We start from the raw sequence: 24,005 nt of genomic DNA on the forward strand, positions 1-24,005 counted from the left end.
TATGTACAGTTGTGGCCACCTCAGGAAAGAGATTTTAGACCTAGAAAAGGTTTGGAAAATAGCAACCTAAAATTACTCCTATTTTAGAAAAGTATGGATACATGTGAAACTGATTTTTCTATTTTGACGACTGGACAGACGGAAGACTTACTGCAATTCTTACTCTCTCCCCCCTCATGTATACAGAAATAATTGACTGATCTTGCACATAAATTCTCACTGGCCTCATAAGCTTGTAGATAGGTGGTCCAGTTCTAACAATTATTCATTGTTAGGTTGAAACCATGGCTGCTAAAATAAGGTTGTTTAGGTTGAAACCATGGCTGCTAAAATTACATAAACATTTGTATTAATAAAACAGTATTGTGTCAGGTTTCTATAACAAACTTGTTTCTGTTAGTTTGCTGCTGGTGGCAACAGTTATTTGTATTTATTATTATTATTATGGTCTCTGGCTGAAATAGTTATTCACTGTTTCTCCATTTCCCAGGCCAGCTAGCACAGTACTACAGAGCTCATCAAACAAGAAAATAAGGCTCTTTTCCTATATGCCATGCCCCATTATTTTAGGAATTTTTGGTTTTTTTGATTAATGTGCACTCTTACTGTGAAAAGTTAATAAAAAGAGCTCCCTTCTTTTAAAGTCCTGTTTGAACACATGCACATATGCTGCACACCACTAAACAGTTATTCCACTTTCACCACCCATAACAAGGCTATCCCTCCAATATATGGTACCATGCTATAGTGTTAGCAATGTTAAATCAGAGCTTGCATGAGCAGGGAAGACTGGTGTTAGTTTTTCCCTCATTTGTGAAGCAAGTTACAAAGCAACATATTAGAAAAGAAGAAGCTTAACTCATGGCATAGTTTGCTTTCCACTAGCTCTACTTTATACCATGCTTCTGCATGCTGTTACAATTTCCATTTTGTCCCATAAAACATTCACAGATTACACACATCAGAGTAAGTTTTTAACCATGGAAAGTTTTATGTAAAACCTGAATACTCCACACAACAATGTAATTTACACCAGACTTTACATAGGATGTTGGATGAGATTTTGTAGGAGGGGGGTGCCTTGCACATACAGTTCACTGCACAAATACTGACAAAAGAGTATTTACGAGAAACAGCAAAGCAAGTAATAGTCTGTCATAAATAAGGTGATCAGATATTCTTGGTCTTGTGTGATCCCATAAGCTGAGGAAGTTCTTTCCACCTTAGCCATCCTTTTGGTGGAGAGCTCCATAGTTTTCCTACCCTTTTTGTTAGGCGTATGCTTAGTGTTTCAGTAAGTGTAATAGCACTGTTGGTTTGTTTGTTTTTTCTTCATTTAAAAAAATGCAATTCACTCTTTTCCCACCCATGCCTTTGGCTCCCCCTGGAATAGAACCTAGTTTCTTCCTATAAGCAGATTCTCACTACAGCATATTAGGGGAAGATAAACTGTCAATTCATAACTCAGGTGCCCTTGCTAGAGTGTGTGTAAAACAAATTCTGAAGGCTCCATATGAATTGAAAAGGTCCCTGGAGGAACAAGACATCCTTGGTCACCTTACTCATAACTAGTTGTGTTTTAATGCGTGGATACATAACATTGTTTTGAGCTCAGTAGTGCTGAAGTTACAAGCACAAGTAGTTCTATTCAAATACTGAGTTGGTGAACAGTTCTATTTAAAACACAACTATTCTGAAGGGATGAAGCAAGCAGAAACAAAATTTCAGTACTTGGAACTCACAAATTCCTATGTTTCATTTTGGATGTGCATTTGAATTGTACAGTCTCCACTTTTCCACAGCCAGAGGTGATCCAATACACACGACCAGTTTAGGAATTAATCCTAGATCCTTGTGAAAACCTTCAATTGCAGAGACCATTAAAGACCATGTTTGCCAGCTGTGTGCTGTACCTGCTTCCACAACAGCTGGCAAATAAGCTTCAAAGGTGATCAATGTAACAGAAGCCATTCCAACTAGAGAAACTTCATAAGGGATTATTAGAGGATAATTTACACACCTATTCCCTGTTACATTTTTCTTTCAATTTGGCTTAGCTTCTGTCTGTTTTTAACATGGAGGTGGCCGCCCATGACGCAAAATATGTTTTTCTAAACTATCTAAGATCGAGATAGCGATTCGCTGAACATCTGGATCAGTCTGGCTGTTTTCCTTGATGTTAAACAAGTGGTGCAAGCCGCCTTCTTCTATCAGCATACTGCAGTACCTGGCAGCTAAAACAACAAAGAAGAGGGAAACAAATTCAGTTAGGTCAAGTCCCTTGAATTTAGATACTTCCCATCACTTTTAGCACAACCCTTTCAATTAAATTCTGGTTATAAGTGCAAAGGGATTTTGCAAAATTATTTTGCAAACTATAGTAATAGCAAGTGTTCCCCAGTCCTCCTCCATGCTCTGCTTATTGAATGGATAGCAGTTGCAAAGCCACCATTAAGGATGTCCTCACGTGGCATTCGCAGATGCCGATTACATGCTTCAGGAATGGAAACTGTCTCTTCCACATGCTCAGACTCAGGAGGGTGGTGTAGAAGAGAGAGAACAATGACTAAGAATCCAATTCAAAAGAGGCCAAGGGACAGCTTAATTCTCCCACATGCCTGCAATCCCACCTCCATGGATTTAGAGAGGTGATGAACAAAACTTCTAAACTCCTTCCAACCTGATTTAGCTCCTTGCTCTTCCAAGCCCGTCATCCTACATCACAGAACCTTCTCATTTCTCCCAGTCTAAGCCTCCCCACTCTTTAAAGCTGGCACCACACCCCTGCTGTATCCACAATGGCTTCTAGGCTGCCATTCCAGGACTAGCTTTCTATTTCTTTTGTATGGACCCCTGAAGTATTTCTCTAAGGAGGTAAGTTGAACACATTTTTGTCCTATCCTGGGGGCGACCAAGTGAGCAGTTAGTGCTAGCTCTTTTTTCTGTTTCTGAACAAGTGCTCACTTCCAAGTGATCCAATTTATCAATGCATTTATCACATTTGTTTTCAGTTTTTATTCCAGTAGTTCAAAGCAGCATGCATGCTATTCTCTCATTTTGTCCTCACAATGATTCTGTGAGGTAGATTTGAGAGAGAGAGATTTGTCAAGTGTGCTTCGTAGCCTGAGGAATTTTAGCCTTGCTATCCTAATTAAAGTCCAAGACCCCATCTACTTTCACACTGACACATAGAAACATATACAGTGGTACCCCGCAAGACGAATGCCTCGCTAGACGAAAAACTCCAAAACGAAAGGGTTTTGCGAGTTTTTAGTTGACTCGCAAGACGAATTCGTCTATGCCTGTTTTTCGCAAGACGAATTCGTCTGGCGAGGTACCACTGTAAGCTGGCTTACCTTTTCGCTCTGGTCGGGAGGGGTGATGTCCGCGTCCGCCATTTTGGATCGACTGTGCATGCGCAGTCGATCCAAAATGGCAGACGCGGACAACATCCCTCCCGACCGCAGCGAAAAGGTAAGCTCCGCTGCCGGTCGGGAGGGGGCCGTGGGATCGTGCCCGATGTCGGGCACGATCCCACGGCCCTCTCCCCCTTCCCGGAGCCCCGCCGCTGCGTTTTAAGACTGCAACGATCGTTGCAGTCTTAAAACTCGGCGGCGCGGAGCTCCGCTGCCGGTCGGGAGGGGGCCGTGGGATCGTGCCCGATGTCGGGCATCATCCCACGGCCCTCTCCCTCCTTCCCGGAGCCCCGCCGCTGCGTTTTAAGACTGCAACGATTGTTGCAGTCTTAAAACTCGGCGGCGCGGAGCTCCGGTGCCGGTCGGGAGGGGGCCGTGGGATCATGCCCGATGTCGGGCATCATCCCACGGCCCCCTCCCTCCCTCCCGGAGCCGCGGAGCTGCGTTTTAAGACTGCAGCGATCGCTGCAGTCTTAAAACACAGCACCGCGGAGCTCCGGTGCCGGTTGGGAGGGGGCCGTGGGATCATGCCCGATGTCGGGCATCATCCCACGGCCCCCTCCCTCCCTCCCGGAGCCGCGGAGCTGAGTTTTAAGACTGCAGCGATCGCTGCAGTCTTAAAACACAGCACCGCGGAGCTCCGGTGCCGGTCGGGAGGGGGCCGTGGGATCATGCCCGATGTCGGGCATGATCCCACGGCCCCCCCTCCCTCCCGGAGCCGCGGCGCCGTGTTTTAAGACTGAAGCGAGCGAACAGCAGCGCTGCTGTTCGCTCACTGCAGTCTTAAAACGCGGCTTGGCTTGGCTCCGGTGCCGGTCGGGAGGGGCCCCCGGACTTTTTTCCCCATAGGAACGCATTAATTAAATTTTAATGCGTTCCTATGGGAAAAGGTGCCTCGCAAGACGAAATTTACGCAAGACGAAGAGTCTTGCGGAACGAATTAATTTCGTCTTGCGAGGCACCACTGTATATTTAGAACGCGCACACACCACCAACAACAACTCTGCATTTTTAACCTGTGTTAAAACCCATGAGCTTATCTGATGTGAAGTATCACATATAATATCTAGAATTGTTGTCAGATTGCTTTCTCTAAAGAAAATGGAGTGTTAAAGCAGAGACATGGCTCAAGATCACAAAAGTTATGTAGAGTCTGGAAATCACGCCAACTACAGGTTGAAAGAGGTGCTTAAGATGTAGTTTTGTCTCAGTACATACGGTTTTTGCTGCAAACGTGCTGCATGGCCCACACTGCCCACAGCTGTACCCCAGGAGTCATGAAGCAGCCAAGCAAGGGGAAAAAAGGATTGAAAGACCTGTTCATGAGAATAAAAAGCAGAGATCCCATCACACTGATATGTTTACAACATGATTACCACACAAGCCCATTTTGTGCTAAAATATCTACCTAGTTTGTGAAAAAGAGGGTAATCCTAAAGAGGCCTGAACTGCTTCCATTTTCTTCTGACCTACAATTCTTGTTCCAAACTGGAGTACATGAGGAGACAACATCTTAACCTATGGGCATAGGAATCCACACATAGCCTGGCACCGTCTGATGTGCAGCTAAATCTCATCACTGCACCCCTTCAATATCATTTCTACAGGGATATGTACTTCCAACAAAGGAAGGGAGAGAAACAAGTAGAAATCTTTTAGACACAAACTAGATGCAATACATTGCATTTTTTTTCCTTTTTAACAAAAATCACACTTGGGAGGCTACAATCTCGAGCAGAGGGATGGTGCAAGGAAAGGGTTGCCTGCATCTTCTTTGCAGTAAGGAAATCAGCCAAGAATGGCAATTTTGAACAGAAAAACTGTCCAAAGGAAAAGCTTAAGCAGATCTTTTCACACCCTTATTGCTCCAGGGGTGGGAGGAAAGAAGCAAAAACATTTTATACAGATCTGTGTGGTAGTTCATCTCCCAGTTAATACGTTGCCATGCAGAATTACAACAGCAGTAACTAATTATTAGCCAAATGGTTCTTCATTGCTGAATATTTGTGGCTGGGCAGCAGTTAGCTAACACTTCAAGGCCCACAGAAGTTTTATTCAGAAGAGTCACATATTACCATTTTCTTCAACACCCACCCAGTCATTCCCTCCCTGCTAAAAGTCGCAGTGGGCCTCCTCCAAAACGCACGCAGAAAATGTCACTAATTTTATGTGCATTAGAGTGTATGACAATTATATTAATTTTGCTGTAATCTGTCTCAGCAGCATTAGTACAATCCTGTACTAAATTCAGTAGGGCTATAATACTTTCCATACTGGAGCATAACCACAACTGAACACAACTGGAGTTACTTCTGAGTAAGCATGCACAGGATTGCACTGCAGAGGTGTTGCAGGTGAACAGTGCAAACCTGCACACATCCACTCAGAAATAACTCCTCCCGAGTTCAATGTGTCTTATTCCCAGGTAAATGTGTACAGTGGACCCTCCAGATACAAATTAAAACTTCCAGGTTTGCCGCGTTCGTAACCTGAAAGATACGTATCCAGAGTGGTACGTAACTAGAGGGTCCACTGTATAGGCTTGAAACTTTAATAGTTAACCAGCAACATGACTTTGTCATAAGCCAGAACACTTGAACTAAGATAGAAACAATACAATGCGCAGCAAGTTAACCTTCATATTTCCTCAAGGTTTATGTCAAGTCTGTAGTTACCTGTAAGCCACCATTTCACATTCTGGTGTAGGCCAGTTCAAAATGGCAGAATGCTGCAAGACAAGGAGCACCATTACTAATTGTGTTAACAATATTGCTCTGGAGTTAACAATGGGCAGTGTTTTCAATTGCATCTGTACCAGCTCTTCTAGGAGCGAGGTTCTCTGGTTGCGGCTCAATGTCCAGGCTTGTTCTCCTCGTGATATCAAGTGAGCAATGATCCCTGCTGCGAAGTAGCTGACCTCCACCTCAACACTGCGCAGCAGCTTGCTGATGTGGTCTATGAAGTCTTTCCACATTAGCTCCGAGTGGAGCTCTTTAACCTCTGCTATGTTATTCTACAAAGGGAACAAGAAGGAGGGATTTCAAAATGAACGAAAAACAGTTGCGTGTGTGTGTGTGTATATAAAGGTATCTGTCATTAATATGCTTGTTCTCTTCATAAAAGCTGGAGCTGTAATGAACATCAAACCTGTCTCATGTCAAATTAGACTAAGCTGGGATTGGCCTGCTCCAGCTTGTACATTTTCAATCATTACTACAGATAAGTTATCAGAGTGACAAGTGCATGAGTAACTCAGAGCATGCTTCGCCACTACCTATCCATGAATGGCACTGTTTGGAGGTCATTGCCGGGGGGAGGAGGGGTTTAAGAACACAACGGCTACATCTTCAGCAACATAGTTTTAACAAATAAAACAGAAAAGCTGTTCCCATCACAACTGCTAAAGGTAAGGGCCTCCCACAGTGGCAACAAATTTTGGCTCATAAATACTGAATGTTGGTGAAATGCCCCACTCCCAGCCGCCTATGAGCATGCCTGTACAATTCCAAGGGGGGAGGATATGCATACAGCCCTAAATGAAACTAGGTTGTCATTTTTGAAAATAAGAATTTGAAAACCGGCTTAATCGAATAACTCCAAAGTGGTGTACACAGAACAATTTAAAACATTTATCGGTATACAAGTAAAATGAGCAAAATTTTAAAATGGCTATACATGTTCATGTGTCCAGGCTGACTTGCAGAAACAAAAGTTTTTAGCAGGTATCTAAACTAGCAGAAGAAGGGTGTCTGCCTAACATTAACAGGTAGAACACAGGTAGAGCACAGGCACTGCCATTCTGAAAGCAGCATTCCAGAGGTAGAGCATGTTGTATGGTACTTGCTAGAGTGCAAGTTTTGCAAATCAAAGTGGTTGAGTGGACATATTTAGGGGAGGAGGGGCAAGGCACTCACTCAAGTGAACTGGTCCCAAACAATTAAGGGCTTTATATACCAATAGTAAGGCCTTGAACTTGGCTCAGCAGTAAACTGGCAGCCAGTGCAGACCTTTGAGCAGAGATGCAATATCCTGGCAAGATCTCACTCCTGTTCAACAATCACGATGCAGCATTCTGCACTAACGGCGGCTTCTGGGCCCACTGCAAGGGAAGCCCCGCAAGTACATTGCGGTAATCCACTCTTGGGAAGTTACCAATACCTGGATGACTGTGATCAAGTTATTCCACAGACCACAGGAATGGCTGCCACTGTTGCACCAGTCAAAGCAGATTGAAGATGGTCACCTGGACCTCCAGTGGCAGAGCTAGATCCAGGATCACCTCCAAACTGCACACCTACTCCTTCACAGAAAGTGCAACTGGCACTCAGACACAGAAATCACTCCCCCACCTCTATCTTGCTGGAATTCAAACTCGGCTTACTTGCCCGCATCTAAGCTCTGGCACAAAGCCTGTGCAGCCTCTCATAATTCAGATGTTATGAAGAAACAGAACCAAGTGACATCAGAAAAAATGATGGCACCTTGCCTAATGACTGCTCCCAATGGTTTAGTCTACATGTTAAATACCACTTGGGGGGGTGTCATCTTATATTCTCCTACGATAAAACTGAAGCTAATGGAAATGGTGCAGGAATAAGGTTTGGTTGAAAAGTAACGGAATGGCATGTAAAATAATTTATCCCGTGTAGTGTTAAATGTCAGGATGGTGAGGGGAAGACATTGGCAGAGAGAAGAGAAAACCAGCATTTCCAATGCCCTGGTAAAATGTATATTCTTCCACTCATCTTACCAGAAGGCCAAGCACTTTCTGTTGTACAGAAGACTCCGACGGAAAAGACTGTAAAGTAAAACAAAGTATATGCAACCATTAGTAAGTGATTTGTAACCAATTATATTATTTTAGAACAAGCAGGTGTCTGTGAAAAGTCTCAGGGAATTGTGGGGTTTATGCACATTAAATGTTTCATTATTGGCTTGATAGTACAGGTTCAGCCCCTACACCCCAACTTCAGTGCCCCCAAACTAAGAAGGGCTGGGATAGGAAGAAGCATACACCAAAGAGCACTTGCAAGCCTTTTAGTTAAGGGGGCTACTGTGGGAAGGAAAAAGAGCAGGATCTGGAGTGAGCCTTAAGAGGAATGGAAGGGGGCACATCTCTCTTTTGCTATGGCTGCTTCTTGGGAGTGGGAACATTCATGAAGGCTCTCCTCCCTTGCCTTCCTCCTGTGGTCCCAGAGCAGAGGAAGAAAGAAGCCTTCCAGAAAGCATTTTCCTCTTAAGGAACAGCCACAGGAACAGAGGTGAGACAACCCCAATTCGACTCTTCTTCCCCTTTCTCCCACAATGCTTTTGGCCAGGCTCACCAAGCCCCCTTAGCCTATGAAACAATTGCTTCGGGAAGGGGAATTGGGCAGAGAGGATGTTCAGCAGAGGATGCACTTCATCCAAGCCCAATAACCCCTGCAATTTCCCCCCCGCCCCCATCTCCCAGGGCTAGCAGCAGCCTGCCCAATCTTATTTGCAGTGGGTTTGGCAGATATTATTTTATGGCAATTATAGGTTTCTATCTATCATGAGCAGAGAGACCCTGCCTGATGCTGCCCAGACCTACAGACTGCAGCCTACAGGGACCCTGTGCAGATGCTGGAATCTGCAGGTACAGAAATAGACAGGCACATACTGGCAGATGGAACTGTCAGCTCTCACCTCCAAGACTTTCATGAAGAGTTCCAGCCCTTGGTTTTCAATAAAGTGCCGACATGTGGTTGGGGACTCATCAGTAAGATTCCAAAGTGCACTCAGTGTAAACTTAAGAGTAGTGTCTACTACATTCTGGTTAGTTTTTTGCTTTACAATTTGAAGTAGTTGCTAAGAGAGAGAGGGGAAGAAAAAACAGGTACCTTTGCAAATGACATTCACATTTCAAAATTTAGCTGTTGGAGGCTCAAACCCCACAATGGCAACAAACACATATAAAGGGGAGAAGCCATTAGATGCTTCTTTCACCCACCCACCCATGTCTTATCCAATAGGCTCCCCTCTAATTTACGGCCAAATCATCATCAAGTTTATTTATATGCCACAGTTCCAAAGTATGTTCAAAGCAACTCACAGAAACAATACAAATTATCAGTATAAAGGTGCAATCAGAACTCAACTATCCTATATCTAAAGACAGGCATGCAGTGCAACCATCTTGCATGTCTATTCTGAAGCAGTCCTATTGAGTTCAATGGGACTTCCTCCTTGTTAAGTACCGGTATATACGGAACTGTGCCTCAATCTCACAGTGAAAGTCATGCCATCATATGGAGCAGACACTAAGGAAAAGGAATCCAGAAAGGCTTTAATCTAATGCCAACCAAAGGTCTTTTATTAATCCTGACATCTCACAATTAATACAAGAAGCCAAATTCTCCTCCAATTTAGAAGATGATATGTATGAACGCTAGATCCATCACAGATTTATGGTCCAAGACCGACAAGGGAGTGGGTCACGTGGAAGTTAGTCTAGAGGGCCACAGGTACCAAGTCCACAGGCTGTCTGTCTGCACATCAACCTGCACATTAACTTATTTAGGCAGCATGGTCTACCCCTCCAATGTCTCACTGTTAGTCCTGTTATGTAAAACACTGAAGAGCACTTTGTCCTCTTCAGCACAATGATTAATAAATAAAGATTAACCTTTCAACACCAGAAACAGCAATACATCCACAGGTTCTAGAGGTCAAAAGCAAAGTTCAAGGAGTAAACTCAATGGATTCTGCCCCCACCCTGGATTTGAAGTACTAACGCCAGTCACTTCTGGCTCTACATTTGCCACTAAGTGGGGTTGCCAGGCATATGGGTCAAATTTATTAGAATACTTTTAAAGAACTGCCAACATTTAATATTCTCATTTTTCCAATACGTATTTTTAAGTTGGCTAGCTATTTTTAAGTTGGTTAGTTGTTAGCTGTAACAACACTGCAAACAGAATGTTACAAGTTGTTAGCATTTCAGAAAGGTGCTAGCACTTCACTTACCTTAACAATGAAGAGCTCTGCACCAAGTTGAGCTGTTTGTTCTGTTGAAAGCTACAAGCAAAAAAAAATCAGATTACTGTTAAAAGGGCCTTGGGACTTAAGCGCAAACATTGCATTGGGGACGCCTATGTCTTCATCTTCATGAAGCTAGCAGAGCACTCATCAGGGGATTGAGGACAAGGTGCCACCAGTACACGGATGACACCCAGCTCTGCTTCTCTTTGCCACCTGAATGAGGTGAAGCTACGTAGATGCTTGATCACTGTCCTAGAGGCAGTAACAGGCTAGATGAAGACCAATAAACAAACTGAATCCCAACAAGAAGGAGATACTCTGAGCTAGTGGTTCCCAAGTCCAGGAATTAAGTAGGTAGCTTGTTCTGGATTGGGGTGCACTCCAAATCCAGATTCATAGTCCAAGGGTACTCCTAGATTCACCTCTCTGGAAGTCAGGGTGGCTTCAGTGGCACAGAGGGCCTATTTCCAGCTACAGCTAGCTTGCCAGCTACAGCCATTCCAAGATAGGGTAGCCTAGCCACAGAGAACCGTGCCCTAATAACCCTCTCTCTGAATTACTGCAATGCACACTCTACTTGGGGTTGCCCTTGAATACTGTTTGTAAGTGGGAGCACGCAAAATGCAGATGCCAGAGTTTTGTTGGGTTCAACATTTGGAGACCATATAGCATCAAGTCCTAAAAGATGTGCACTTCTATTTGCTACAAGCTTTTGGCATATAGAGCCCTCAATGGCTTGGGATCCAGGCACCTGATGGGAGTTCCTCCTGCCATACTGTCCTGCCCATGAGTTGAGATCTATTGGGAAGGCCTTGCTGATAGTGCCAGTGGGGAGGGAGTCAGAGGGTCATTGACACTATCAGAGAGCTTTCTCTGTTCCGGCTACCTTAGCCCTAGAGGCTTGGCTGGTGCCATTATTGTCTCATTTTAAACACCAATTGTAGGCTTGTCTTTTTCTCCAGGCCCTTTTTCACTCTGGGAAACTGTTTATCAGAAAATTGATCTTTAACTGTGTTTTATGCCGGGGTCTACAATGAAGGGCAGGAAATAAGTTTTAAAAACAAATAAAATATCCCACCTTTGCAGCCAGAATGGAGATGATAGCCACTGCCATTCTCTGCATATTCTGATCTTCATGGTTACAAAGCCACTGCATGACAAGCTTGGCTGCTTCAAACCTGAAAGGCAACAGAAAGTTCACAAATCTGGAGGTGGGGGGGAATAAAACCATACCATTTGTTATTGGCAGCAAAACAGAAGTGACTAGGTCACTGCTACAAAGACAAAAGCAGTGCTTTTTCTTTTAAAAAAATGTTTGGGGGTACTCTCATTTTCACTCAAGAAAATCACCATTTAATAGTTCAAATCAGGAAAAATAAATACAGTAAATGGGCAAAAGTACAAAGATTCACAAAATGTTTAGCGGTATGCATCCCCCTGCATCCCCCCAGAAAAAAGCACTGGACAAAAGTACCGGTATACAGAAGAACTTTAAAACGCCAGCCTTAGCTACTTATAATAAGCAAAATGGCATGCCATTTCAGCGCAGCAATGTGATAGAGCTGGTCTTCGCACCACCCACTGTCTCCATCTTCAGGGAATGGCCTTGGATTGAGCTGGTAAGCAACAAGTGCTATAAATCCCAATTTGTCAGTGATTGATGAAAGGAATTTTTACTAAGCCGACACATTTGGCATGGGTAGTTGTGGACTTTTTAAGCAACTCATCATGACTGAAAGCTACAGAGCTGGGTTCTGTGTTGTGCTTTATGATTTGTCACAACGTACCTATATAGAATTTAGCCACAAGGTTAAAGACTTGATGTTTTGAGAAGCAAGGAGAAATGGGCACCCAGGCTCCTTAAAACACACATTGGGGACACAAACTCCCTGAACTTCAGCTGGGGAAGGATAAAAAAAAGCCTCAGTGGTGTGACAAAGTCAGCAAACCAACCTGCATTGGCTCCGTGCCAACATCATCTTCCTCCCAGGTCATGCAAACCTGCTTGTGGTCAGAATCAGTGGCATATTTCCAAAGGGTTATGCTCTCATACTGCTGGCTTGCCAAACCCACTGCTATGCTTCAGGCAACCCACAACGTTGGGGGGCAGTTTTCAACACACCAAGAATGTGTGCATGCTCCTTGCTCCCTCATTGTGCTGTCTTACTTGAAGCACAACCTACAACACTTTGACTCCTACTATCCTCAGACCAACAACAACAACAACAACAACAACAACAGATATTTATTGGGACAAATATGTGTTTTGTACATCCACATAAGCTCAAAAAACCAAGGAGAGAATTAAACAACTTTTCTTGTATTACTGAGGGTTAGAGATTCAGATCTCTTTGTAGGGGGTCAAAAAGAGGAAAGACTGCAGAGACTAGAGTAAGGGGGAATGGATACATGAATCATGAGAGAGCAACTTCTGGAAACCATATCCTCCACCACCAACCCTTTCCAAACCTTTTCCAGTAAGTGCTCAAAACTAAAAGGACTAGAAACATTCACTTAAAAGTGAGATTACAAGAGCTATGATGCACACGGCTCTAGGTAGCATGTAATTACACACTGCTATAGCACAAGGTAGTAGGTGGATTTTCTATTATCTAAAAACAGGGACAATGGCTCAAACATAGTCAGAAGTTGGCAGGTAATAATCTTCATTGGCATTTATGCTTAGGTATTGCCATCCCTAGTTGGCAGACATCTGCAAATGATACAAGCCACTTTCATTAATCTAAAAAATCCACAGCCTCTTGATCTACAGTGCAGTCAAACCACACCCTTGCTTAGAACCAAGTTTTTAAAACCAGCATCCAAAAGGAAAATGGCAATCCATCTGGATCTAGCAAACGGACACATGTATTTCATAACAGTGCATATATGCAGTCAAAATTAAACTGTTACAGTTATTTAATAATTGGTTCCCAAGCTCTGATAAGAATTTGTTATATTCCAAGGAGGAGTAAGCAGTTTGCAAACTGCTAAGCAGTGAGACATAGACATTCAACAACCTGAAATACTTTCCCTACTTCTCTGTAACTTGGGAGGTAAAACTAACCTGTTAAATGGAACATCCTGAAGTATCCTGTCACTGCACAGTGACAGAAGGCAGTTCTTTTGCAGCTGCAGAAAAGCAAAGCAAGGTTCAGAACAAAATATTTCTCATGCAGGAATTTTGAGCATTTCCTTCTTTCAAGATAAATCTAAGTATTCACAAATATTCCTTTTACGATTTGATAATGTCATTTGCAAATGTATTTGCTTAGAAATGAAATACAGTGAAATAGGATGATGTGAACAGGTGCATAGACCTTTATAATATATCAGAGTCTACCAGGCACTTAAGTTTTTTAATTTACTTTTTTGAATTATACTTTATAAAATCTCACAAAGTGACTTACAAAAGTATATATAAAAATACTAAGATACCAACAACGTAGTCTATATATAACCCCCTGCTTGGCAGGGGGTTGGACTGGATGGCCCTAGTGGTCTCTTCCAACTCTGTGATTCTATGATTCTATAAAAAGGAGCATGCCTAAAAGGATTTATAAAAGTTAGTTGTATACACAGATTTAAAAACCAATAACAAAAGATGTCCTTGAATAAAAATGATTTCAAGTGCGCTAAGAAATGCAATTAATTGAAATTAGAAACAAAAGTTTTGTAATCTCCTCCTCCTCATGGGTATACCAGAGCTTAATGTGTACAAGTTAAATGTGAGCAAGTTGCAGGCTTACTGTACTTGCATAGGCAGAACATTCATCACAGTGTGGCATTGAATTCTATCCAGAGAGTTGATTTCAATATTTATCATACTCAGAGTAAGCCCATTGAAATTAATGCATATGACCAATTTCAATGGGTCTACCCTGAGATTGATTAACATTGGATAACTTATGGCAGGCTTCCTCAAACTCGGCCCTCCGTATGTTTTTGGCCTAAAACTCCCATGATCCCCAGCTAGCAGGACCAGTGGTCAGGGATGATGGGAACTGTAGTCTCAAAATGTTTGGAGGGCCAAGGTTGAGGAAGCCTGACATGGTTTCGAAAAGCTGAAACCATTTGGCCAGAAGACATTTCCAACTAGACACCATTCACTTCTGTTCTTTGCAGTTAGTTTTAACATTAGTTTCTTCATCTCATTTATTTAATCTTGTCTAAGAAGTTTGAACTCAAATACTTAAAAAAAAAAGTTCAGCATTCAAAATAAGCCCCTTATCTTGAAAGGGAAAAGGAGGCTTACCTGTTGGTGATTGGGAAAGTGTTCCATGGCCTTAAGGAGCAAGTGAGTGACATCTGCCAGGAGCCTAACCGGCATTCCTGTAGCTAAATCTTGTTTTGTCAAGTTAAACACACAGGCACTCGCTGCTAATTGCACTGGCAAGTTCAGAGGGTGATTCCTCATCCCAGTAACTACAAGCTGAAAGAATCAATCAAAACAGGTCAAATTAGAATTTCCTAATACACACAGTAACACGCACAGAATCAGCCACCAATATCCTAAGCAAAGTAAGCTTACTCGTCCTGAGGCCTTTTAAACAAGCCATTGCTACAGATCTACACATCGCCACCCAAAACCTGTTGCAGTACCATTAAAACTTCCAAAGCAAAGAGGAACAGAGCAACCATTTCATTCCCTGAATGGAGACTACATCAGTCAGATGGCCTGCCCTCTCCTTTCTTATTTGCCAGGAGTGCCTCAATTCAGCATTATGAGAAAATTGGTATGGCAGTGGGAGAGATTCAGCCTGAGGAACGTTTGAGAAGGAAAACCCAGAGTACTCACCTGCAGGTATATTGTACTCCTTGCATATATTTTCTGATCAAATACATTAGATCACATCCAGGCATTCTTCCCCACCTCCCAGCCATGCTGAACCACTAAGATAGAGGGGAGGGGAGGATTCAGCAACCTCTCCTTTTGGTCACAGCTGTTTGGCAGTGACCCACATTCAAAGACAGAACTAAATGAAGTTGGCTACCATTTCATCACAAAAATGTAACAGCAGCCCTGCCTTATGAGACCTAAGGCCCAACTAGCGCCGCTTCCTGTTTTCACAGTGGCCAACCCGATGCCAGTGGCAATCTTCTTATTAATACTTCTCTCTCTCTCTCTCTCTCTCTCTGCACAACACATTTCTCATGCCCCTCAAGTAAGTATAACCCATGTAAATAGTATATCCGTTTTTATCTGCGCTTCTGACTATTTACCTTTATTGTATCCTCTTTTCTCTCCCCACCCCCTGCAAATTTACCAGCGCACACACACATTTTGTTGAATTCTATCTGCAGTTTAGTGAAGACAGCCCAAGGTTTCCTTTACAAAGTGATGCCTGCAAAGAGTGATTTCTTATCAGTGTCAAATAGCTTTACCTTTAGAATTTCTGGTTTGGTTTTTTGCATAATATGCGTAAGGGTGAAGAGATGAAAGAGTGCCTCCCTCACAAAGAACGCTCGCTCACTATAACGCTTCAGAGCTTCGGAAATCTGAGTTTCATTGGCTTCTCCAGACACCTTGAACAAAAGAACAAATACTAGAGAACATACTGGAGTTTGCAGTAATATTATATAATTGATTTTACAAAACATATTTCACATTTACCACATTTAATTTTTAAAATCAAACAAGATTCTTCCGAATCTTAGGACTTTTCTCTCCTCCCCTTCATGGGTCCTTTACATATCTAAATCAACTGCATATTATAGTTCTTTCACATTATGGTCCTCCAAAATCCAGTCTTTGTAGCATTGCAAGAGTTACTAAAAGCCTGTCAAAGAACTCAAGTGATTACAGTGTTCTTTTAAGTAGTCTATATTTGTCCCATTCCCTATTGAAGTTTTGATCCTCCTGAGTTCTGATTTTCCCTGTCAATCTTGCCATCTCTGCATACTCTAATAATTTCATCTGCCAGTCCACTTTTGTCAGCATTTTCTCCTCTTTCCATTGCTGTGTTGTGGCAAAGAAAGTTGAGGTAATTAAATACCGGTAATATAAATGTTTCAAGGTTTACTTGTTGTTGTTGTTGCTGCTGCTGCTGCTGTTGTTGTATAGCAATTTCTGCTGAACTGAGGCTTCCACTCAGTTTTATATGACAATCAAGCATAAGTAAAACAGTTTTTGCTCTTCATGCAATCTACAGTGCCATTTACCTGTATATATTGTTATGCACAGCTAACAAATTGCTGCCACCTCATGTCTTTACAGTAGCTTAGTGACCTAACTGAGCAGTACAGTTCTATAAATGTAGATGCAGTATTTCAAGAACAATTATCAACTAGGCAGAGAGGTAACGTTGATCATGGGCTGCAAAAGACAACATACTAATAGGTACAGAATGACCATTTCAGCATTTCCTTTGTTGCTGGGCAAGAAATTATTCTCCACTTCTTCAAGGAGAGTAACACAGCACCACACACTTCTCCCTGCTGTGTGCCTTGGCAGGAGGTGTGGGTGGTGGGAACAGCTGAGCAATAGTCCTCTCCCAGCCAATAAAAGCAGCTGAACTTATGGTCATTGCTATGGTGCTGGGGCTTTTAAGAACATGTTAACTAATTTTATACACCATAGGGAAAGGAAAGTGACAAATGAGGCTGCAGAAGAAGAGATGAGCACTCTTGGGGGACTAGCCTCTCTCATGCTGTGATCTACAGGGGCAAAGACAGCACACCATCTATGAGCACTTGCATTTCTCTTAAACTTTTACTCTTAAAAACGGCATCTCTCATAAACGTTGTATATTTTTGTTTAAATTATAATTATGAGAAAACTTAATAAAAATTATGTGTAAAAAATAAAAATAAATAAAAACGGCATCTCAGAGAAACTGCAAAACAATCAGATAATGCCCCACAAAACCTATGCACCGCGGTTTCCCCTCAAGAACTGTTAAGGAGCAGAAAAAGGAAATAATATACATGCACACATGCCATTCCCCCTCTAAACAAACCTCTATTTCCTACGCAGAAAGGGCCATTTGAGAGGTTTTTTGTAGCAATACCTTTGAGTGGAAGATTCTCAGGAACATGGGGTGGCACGCCTGCTGCTTTGATTCATGTTCTACATGCACATAATTTTACTATGCATTTATGAAATTTATACCCTGTCATAATCATATGGCCCCACTGAGACCTCTGAGTAACTCACAATGAAAAAACAACAACAGTGACCCAATCTAACAGGCAATGAGTGATGTTTATACGAGGAAGAAGCAGTGCCCAGAGCCTTAGTTAACCAACCAACCAACTGAATCCTAGAGTAAAGTGGGCAGTGGAACAAGCAGAATACAGTAAGTTTAAGGAATTGCTGCTGAGAGACAGAGAGACAAGAATGGCAGTGGCTTGATTTGCCATCAATACATTTTGGAAATGAGGAAAGCCTGCTGGGCTCCACCTCAGTCCCAGCTGCAAGATTTGGTGGAAGGGGCAGATTTAGTTCTTCTCATGCTGCAAAATGAGAATGATGGCACTGTCAGAGTGGTAGACCTTTTGCTGGTCTAGGGGCTCTGTGGTTTAGCAGCACTCTGAAGCCAATGATCGATCGATCAATCAATCAATCTCTCTCTTCTCTTTCACACACACACGCCATTAGAACTGACCCATTAATCACCAGGATTTGAAGCTTTGAGCCCCGCCCCCCGCAAGTCAAACTTAGTTCACAACTATTTAGAATTGTGTAACAAACCAATACCAACCTTTAAGTTTCCTTCACCAGTGAGAAATAATGAGTAGCCAGCATCCGTAGCCAGCAGGCCCACAAACTGCATTGAGGGTCGCTGTTTAACAAATGCTTCTACAGCTTCATCAGTAACATGCTTCCTTCCCGAAACGTCCAAAGATATAAGGTTGGGCAATATGTCTTTCTGTTCTAACAAACGAAGTGCAATATCAGATGTGAACTGTTTATCGTCCGAAATGTCAAGGTGATTCAGCAATTTTAACCCTCTTATGACATCCAGAATCTGAGTGGTTGTCATTTTCAAGCATTTCAGGTGGTGCATGGTAAGAGACTTGAGGCGATCTTTGCAGGTGAGCAGTGCAGTTATGTCGGTGACTGAGGTGTTGGATATATCCAAGCTTTCTAATCTGGGAAGCGAAGCCACGTCAGCTAGGTCTTCATTGTAAAAGAGAACATTGGTAATGCTCAAAGCTCGGAGACCCATCAGCTGACTGAAGCACCTTTCGTAGGGGTCTTCCAAGGAAAGAGTTAATGAGTTCAGCACAAGGCATTGAAGGTTTTGCTGGATCCATTTATTGCTGCCAAGTCCACTGATGATGTCTGTGATCGTAATGTCTGCATTCACTTTAGTGGCATCGAGCTCCACCAGCTTATGGTGGCAAAACGCTTTCCGAAAAGCCACTGCAGAGATTTTTGCTTTCCGGATACAAGCTCGTTTCAAGCGCATCTGATTCCCTCGAAAAATGCCCACTGTCGCTTCATTCAGCAGTCCTGGGTTGGGAGGGAAGGACAGTAAACAAACAAACTTATCACAGATTTTGTTTTAAATTGGAAAGAAAGAGACTGGGCCTAGAGTAGAAGGACAGTCTTGCCAGAAAAGAGGAAAAGTTTTATGTACCTGATTCTGATAACCTCCTTTTTCCCCTCAAGAGTGGTTTCAATAGGCATGTGGTACTGGAGAAACATCATCAACATAATCCTACCATTTGCCATGCTGAAGCTTGGCACCCACAATGTATGCCAATTTTCAGCACAGCATAAGATAAGATTGCCATACAGAATCCAGCTCACAGTGCCCATACAACTCCCACCAAATCAACGTGCAATCTCAACCGTACAATGGAAGGGCATTTTTTCCAGCAGAGAAAGATGTAAGCAAAGAGGGAACATGATAGGGAGAGATACTGAAGTATGGCTCTCTATAGAACAGATAACTGAGCCCTAAATATTACGTAATGAGTGCAACTCTGCATCCAGGATTTTCAACATCACAAATGAATTTTCAGTAGCTAAGTGTAGCAGAGTCTTGTCACTCTGCCTTACTTGCCTAATCCAGAGGGCCCATTTAGATCTAATGGCACAAATCTGACTTGTGCCACAGCTGCTGAAGCAGCGCCAAAGACGATGTCATGTGTCCAAACGTGCAGGTAAATCAAATCACTATTTCCTAACATTCCATTTTATCAGAACCGCCATAGTTGCTAGACCCAGATGAAATCTTTTACCGTGAAATGCCATCGTTCGCAGCAATCGGTCAGCCACTTCTTGTGGAAATATTCCAGGCTCTTGCAAACATAGTGTCCCATCATGCCTTTCTGTACAAAACTTCTCTAGGTCGGAAGTTAGGTAATTTAAGCAGATGTCAAGCAGAGAATATGGTGAAGCCTCTTCCTGTTACAAAGAAAGAAAATGCCAGATATTTTATTGTTTTTTAGGAAAAGGAACAGTCCATCACAAAGCAAGTAACTCCCCACAAATCATTTGCAGTGGGGGGCAAGCTCCCATCACTGTCAGAAGGGTTTGGGTGAGGGGAGAAGAATTCCAACCACCACTAAAAGGATCCTTTGGGAAGCAGAAATTGGACTCGAAGGGTGTTTTATGTAACAATGATAGGAATGGTATTTTACACATGCACGTAAAAAGTTGAGACAATACAAATTTTGTTGGCTGAAATGAAGTAATTACAAGTTACGGCCCTAAGAATCATTTATTTTCAGAGTGGAAATAAATTAAAGACAAATTCATGGGAGATAATAAAGCTAGCAAAGGCTACCAGCCACAATGGCTATGCCCTACCTCTAGCACTCTGCCTCTGAATACCAGTTGCTGGGAATCACAAGTGGAGAGATGTTGCACTTACTTCCTGCCTGTGGGTTTCACAGAGGTAGCTGTCTCATCCCTTATACACCTGACTAATCACTGCATTCTGCAGAAGGTGGCACCCTGAGGAGACCATCTTATGAAGAGGTTCATTGCGCATGGTGTCAGAATAGAGTCTTTAGCGTGGCAACACCTGCCATTTGTTACTTCCCCTACTTTTGGACAGGCACCATCTCTTGTCCTCAGGCTACATGTTAAAGACTTTCCTCTTTGAACAAGATTTCTAAGTGGAATTTTTATCCTCGTCAGCATCTGTATTGGATTTTACGTAGTTGTTTTGCATATTTTTATTGTAATTTGAAATAACTTTGAGATCCTTCATAGGAAGCAATTTATAAATGATATAAGTAATGATAAGCACTTATCATAATTATTAGTTGCAGTAATAGCAAAAAGAAAAATCTGGTTGGCCATTGTGAGAACAGGACAGGATGCTGAAGTAGACGGGCCTTTGGTTCAGATTCAATAGGGCTCTTCTGTAGCATTGGGCATAGGTGGGATGAGAAGACAAGGTATCTCTACCCTGTCCTTCCCCAATTATTGCAGAAAAATATAAAGGGGTCATAAGTGGCAGGGGCCAAGAATTATGCATGCATAATGCTTTCATGCAAGTGGCAAGGATATTCCCTGGCACCATAATAGAGCCAGGAAATTCTGAAGAAATGCATACAATTGTATTTAAGTGGAATATATAGTAGTAGTAATTATTATTAGTATTATTATTCATTTCTCATTACTATATGGCTATATTTTTAAGAAAACATCTCAAAGCAGTTTACAAGCTACACTAAAACTTCACATAAACAATCTATAATAAAATATCACACAAGAAAGTCAAATATAAAGTATACATTCAAAGCAACATAATTAACAGGAAACTAAAACGTTTTCTTAAAGATTTCAAAATAAAACATCACAAAGGTCAACTACAGAATGCACATTTAACTAACAGCCTGTCAATGGTCTCTGGCCTCTTCAGCAGCTTCAGCTTTTGTAGATGGAGTCAGTCAAGGTCCTGCCCTCCTCCTAGGCCAGGTGGGAGCAGGTCTTCCAGGACTCACAGTCAACAATTTTCTGTTGGAAGTACAATCCTGATTTGATGGACTAGGAGTGATCTGTTCAACTGCACTGGCTCAAGCAGTTTAGAGCATTACAACTCTTTTTATTCCATGGGTTATGGTTTTAAGATAGGATTCAGTTGCTCAAAGTCACCTTTTCTTACTATACCCTAAGGGTAATAAACAGCATAGCAGGGAAATTATCAGCATAGCAAAAAAAAGGCAAAAGAAATCCTGTATAAATAAAAGTAATATAGGAGGTAGAGTTGTGGAAAATCCTAAAGTAATAAGATCAATTCGTGAGTTTTTATACAGAATTTAACAAGTGAAACAGGGCAATTTAGATGAAATGCAAAAAATATCTAGAGGACAGTGGAATACCTAAAATACCAATTGATAAAATGACAATTTTGAATGCACTGGTGACAATGATGGAATTACAGCAAGTTGTAAACAGATAAGAACATTGGCAGGATTATTGAAGAAGAAGAAGAAGAGATTGGATTGATATCCCGCTTTCACTCCGAACGGAGTCTCAAAGCGGCTAACATTTTTCCCTTCTCCCAACAAACACTCTGGAGGTGAGGGGTGAGAGACTTAGGAGAGAAGGGACTAGCCCAAGGTCCACCCAGCAGCAGAGCATGGAGGAGTGGAAGCGCGAACCCGGTTCCAGATAACGAGTCTGCCGCTTAAACCACTACACCACACTGGCTCTTGTAATAGTCTGCAGTTTTATAAAAGTATATGTTTAAAGTAGATGAATAATGAGTACATTAAGTTAATTTGGATACGCAGAAAATTTTTAAAAATTGTTAAGGAACCTCAGAAGAGGGGAAAGGAAGTAGAGTTTTGAAATGTTAAAAGGATTGTATAATTATTGAAATGTATGAAACTGAAAATCATAAACAAAGAAACTATGCCCTAAGAAGTTTTCATGTCAAACCGTCAAATGTTAGTTTAAACCAGATTTTCAAATCTTTTAACAAAGTTGCTGAAGTACGGTAAGGTGTCAGAAGACACGTGGAAGACACAGGACTCAGCTATACAGCTGCAAATAAAACATTTTAAGTTTGTTTTAAGTGCAATACACAACGTGACACTAGATGGCAATGGTGAGCCTTAAGGAAAATTCAATGTATTTTAAAAAAATGCTTTAAAGCAAGCATTTTCAGAATGGTTTTTAAATGTGTCTAGATTCCACCACAGAACACAGGAAAGTTATTCAACTTCCATTTTGAAATATAGCTACAATGATTCCTCGGCTTTGCTTCTTTTCCCGTTTCCATGGTCTAATGATGTATGTATCATATTAAATAAAGCCAAGATAGTCAAGGACTATAACATCAGGCCGCCTTCTTAATACAAAGGATTGCCCAGGTTATTTACTATTTCACTTACATATCCTATATGTAAGCAATGTTCAGTGCTTTAGCTTTCACTAAAGCTTTAAGGGAATAATACAAACGTTGTGAATCACCTTCACCACAGACAAAAAGCAGGCTCAGTGGGCTAGCCCATACTCCCCCTGCCAATTTTAAAAATAGTAGTGCTAATTTCTTCCCAATGCACCAACTTGGCTTAATATCACTTCTCTTTTATTTCAGCATATTATCTTCTGTTCTTTTGTTTCATCCGCCTCACATAAGTGTCTTGATAAACTCAAACCAGCAGTTAAACAAAATACATTCAGTCCTTATAAAGGCACAGCATATGCAGTTCCCTTTAATTTGAAAATGAAATCTCTTTTAGCTACATGCACAAGGGAATTTAAATTTCAACCACACTCATCTCCTGCAGAATTTTACCGTTCCTCCAGAAAACATCACGGCTGAATCTTGGTTTTTAAACATGTATTACAATTGTGCAACATAAAAAAGTATCTTATTGCTAGAAGAAGAAAAAGCAGTAAGAACTTACTTTGAGTTATCGGCATTGTGGCTGTGATAACTGAGCACAAAAACAGATTGTGGTCTGAAGATTCCACCCATAGGTCACAGAGCAATAACATTTTGGAGGGGTAGGCTACCACTACTAGGAATTACCACTACTAGGAAGCTACAGTGAGTCAGCAAGGTGGGTCAAAGATTAGAAGCTGAATGGATCAAGAGAAAAAGTTCCATCTACTGATAGCAAGTGTGCTTTGCTCATGAAAATAACCAGCACTAATCAGTGCTCTGGTCCATGGGGGCACGAAGAGTCTGACACGACTAAACAACAACAAATTACACATTGCTGCTTGAAAAATCTAATGAGATTTGCCATGATTGTCTGGCTAAAAGGATATTCTCAGTCCATTTTTCAGTGATAACTTGAAAGTAGGCAGAGAATATCCATTTGGTGAAAAATACATGTGTTTTATGATTCTGATGACATTAATGTTTTCAAAACTTTAAATAATTATAATAGTCTCAGAAGCTTCAAACTTATAGCAGTCAATTTATTATTCTTGTGGGAATATGTAGCTAATAAAAATAATTAGACCAGAGTTCTTAATAGCAGCAGCCGAACTACCCACATGCTATTTTTGTACATAAATCACAATTTTATTCTACGAAACCTTCCAGCACAAAGAAACATACCAGCAGCACAGACATATTTTGGCTTGTGAAGGAATGTGAAGTTTTAATGTAATTTATTTTCACCTTGATTTTTAGATTTGGCATTCTCTGCCAGCAGCTGTGG

General features: G+C 41.8%; 1 protein-coding gene across 1 annotated transcript; it reads right to left on the reverse strand.

The window, feature by feature from the left end:
- Positions 1–867: 867 nt before the first annotated feature.
- ZYG11B (zyg-11 family member B, cell cycle regulator) lies at positions 868–24,005 on the reverse strand. Its single transcript, XM_033152118.1, has 14 exons — positions 23,966–24,005; positions 19,611–19,776; positions 18,122–18,876; positions 15,804–15,944; positions 14,674–14,850; positions 13,486–13,550; positions 11,497–11,596; positions 10,404–10,454; positions 9,084–9,245; positions 8,167–8,214; positions 6,232–6,429; positions 6,092–6,144; positions 4,635–4,732; positions 868–2,234 (listed from the first exon to the last, which is right to left on the reverse strand). Exons 1-14 carry the CDS (start codon positions 23,984–23,986, stop codon positions 2,071–2,073), a joined length of 2,199 nt encoding a protein of 732 aa, XP_033008009.1. The 5' UTR covers positions 23,987–24,005; the 3' UTR covers positions 868–2,070.

The sequence above is a fragment of the Lacerta agilis genome, chromosome 6, assembly GCF_009819535.1.
Source record: "Lacerta agilis isolate rLacAgi1 chromosome 6, rLacAgi1.pri, whole genome shotgun sequence".
Classification (NCBI taxonomy): Eukaryota; Metazoa; Chordata; class Lepidosauria; order Squamata; family Lacertidae; genus Lacerta; species Lacerta agilis.

Excerpts from the sequence above, each read along its gene's own strand:
- ZYG11B (XM_033152118.1), bottom strand. The coding sequence starts at position 23,986 with ATGCCAAATCTAAAAATCAAG. Across the intron at positions 10,455-11,496 it reads TCTCCATTCTGGCTGCAAAG|CTTTCAACAGAACAAACAGC; the intron begins GTGGGATATTTT and ends TTTTGCTTGTAG. Across the intron at positions 6,145-6,231 it reads CCTCGCTCCTAGAAGAGCTG|CATTCTGCCATTTTGAACTG; the intron begins GTACAGATGCAA and ends CTTGTCTTGCAG.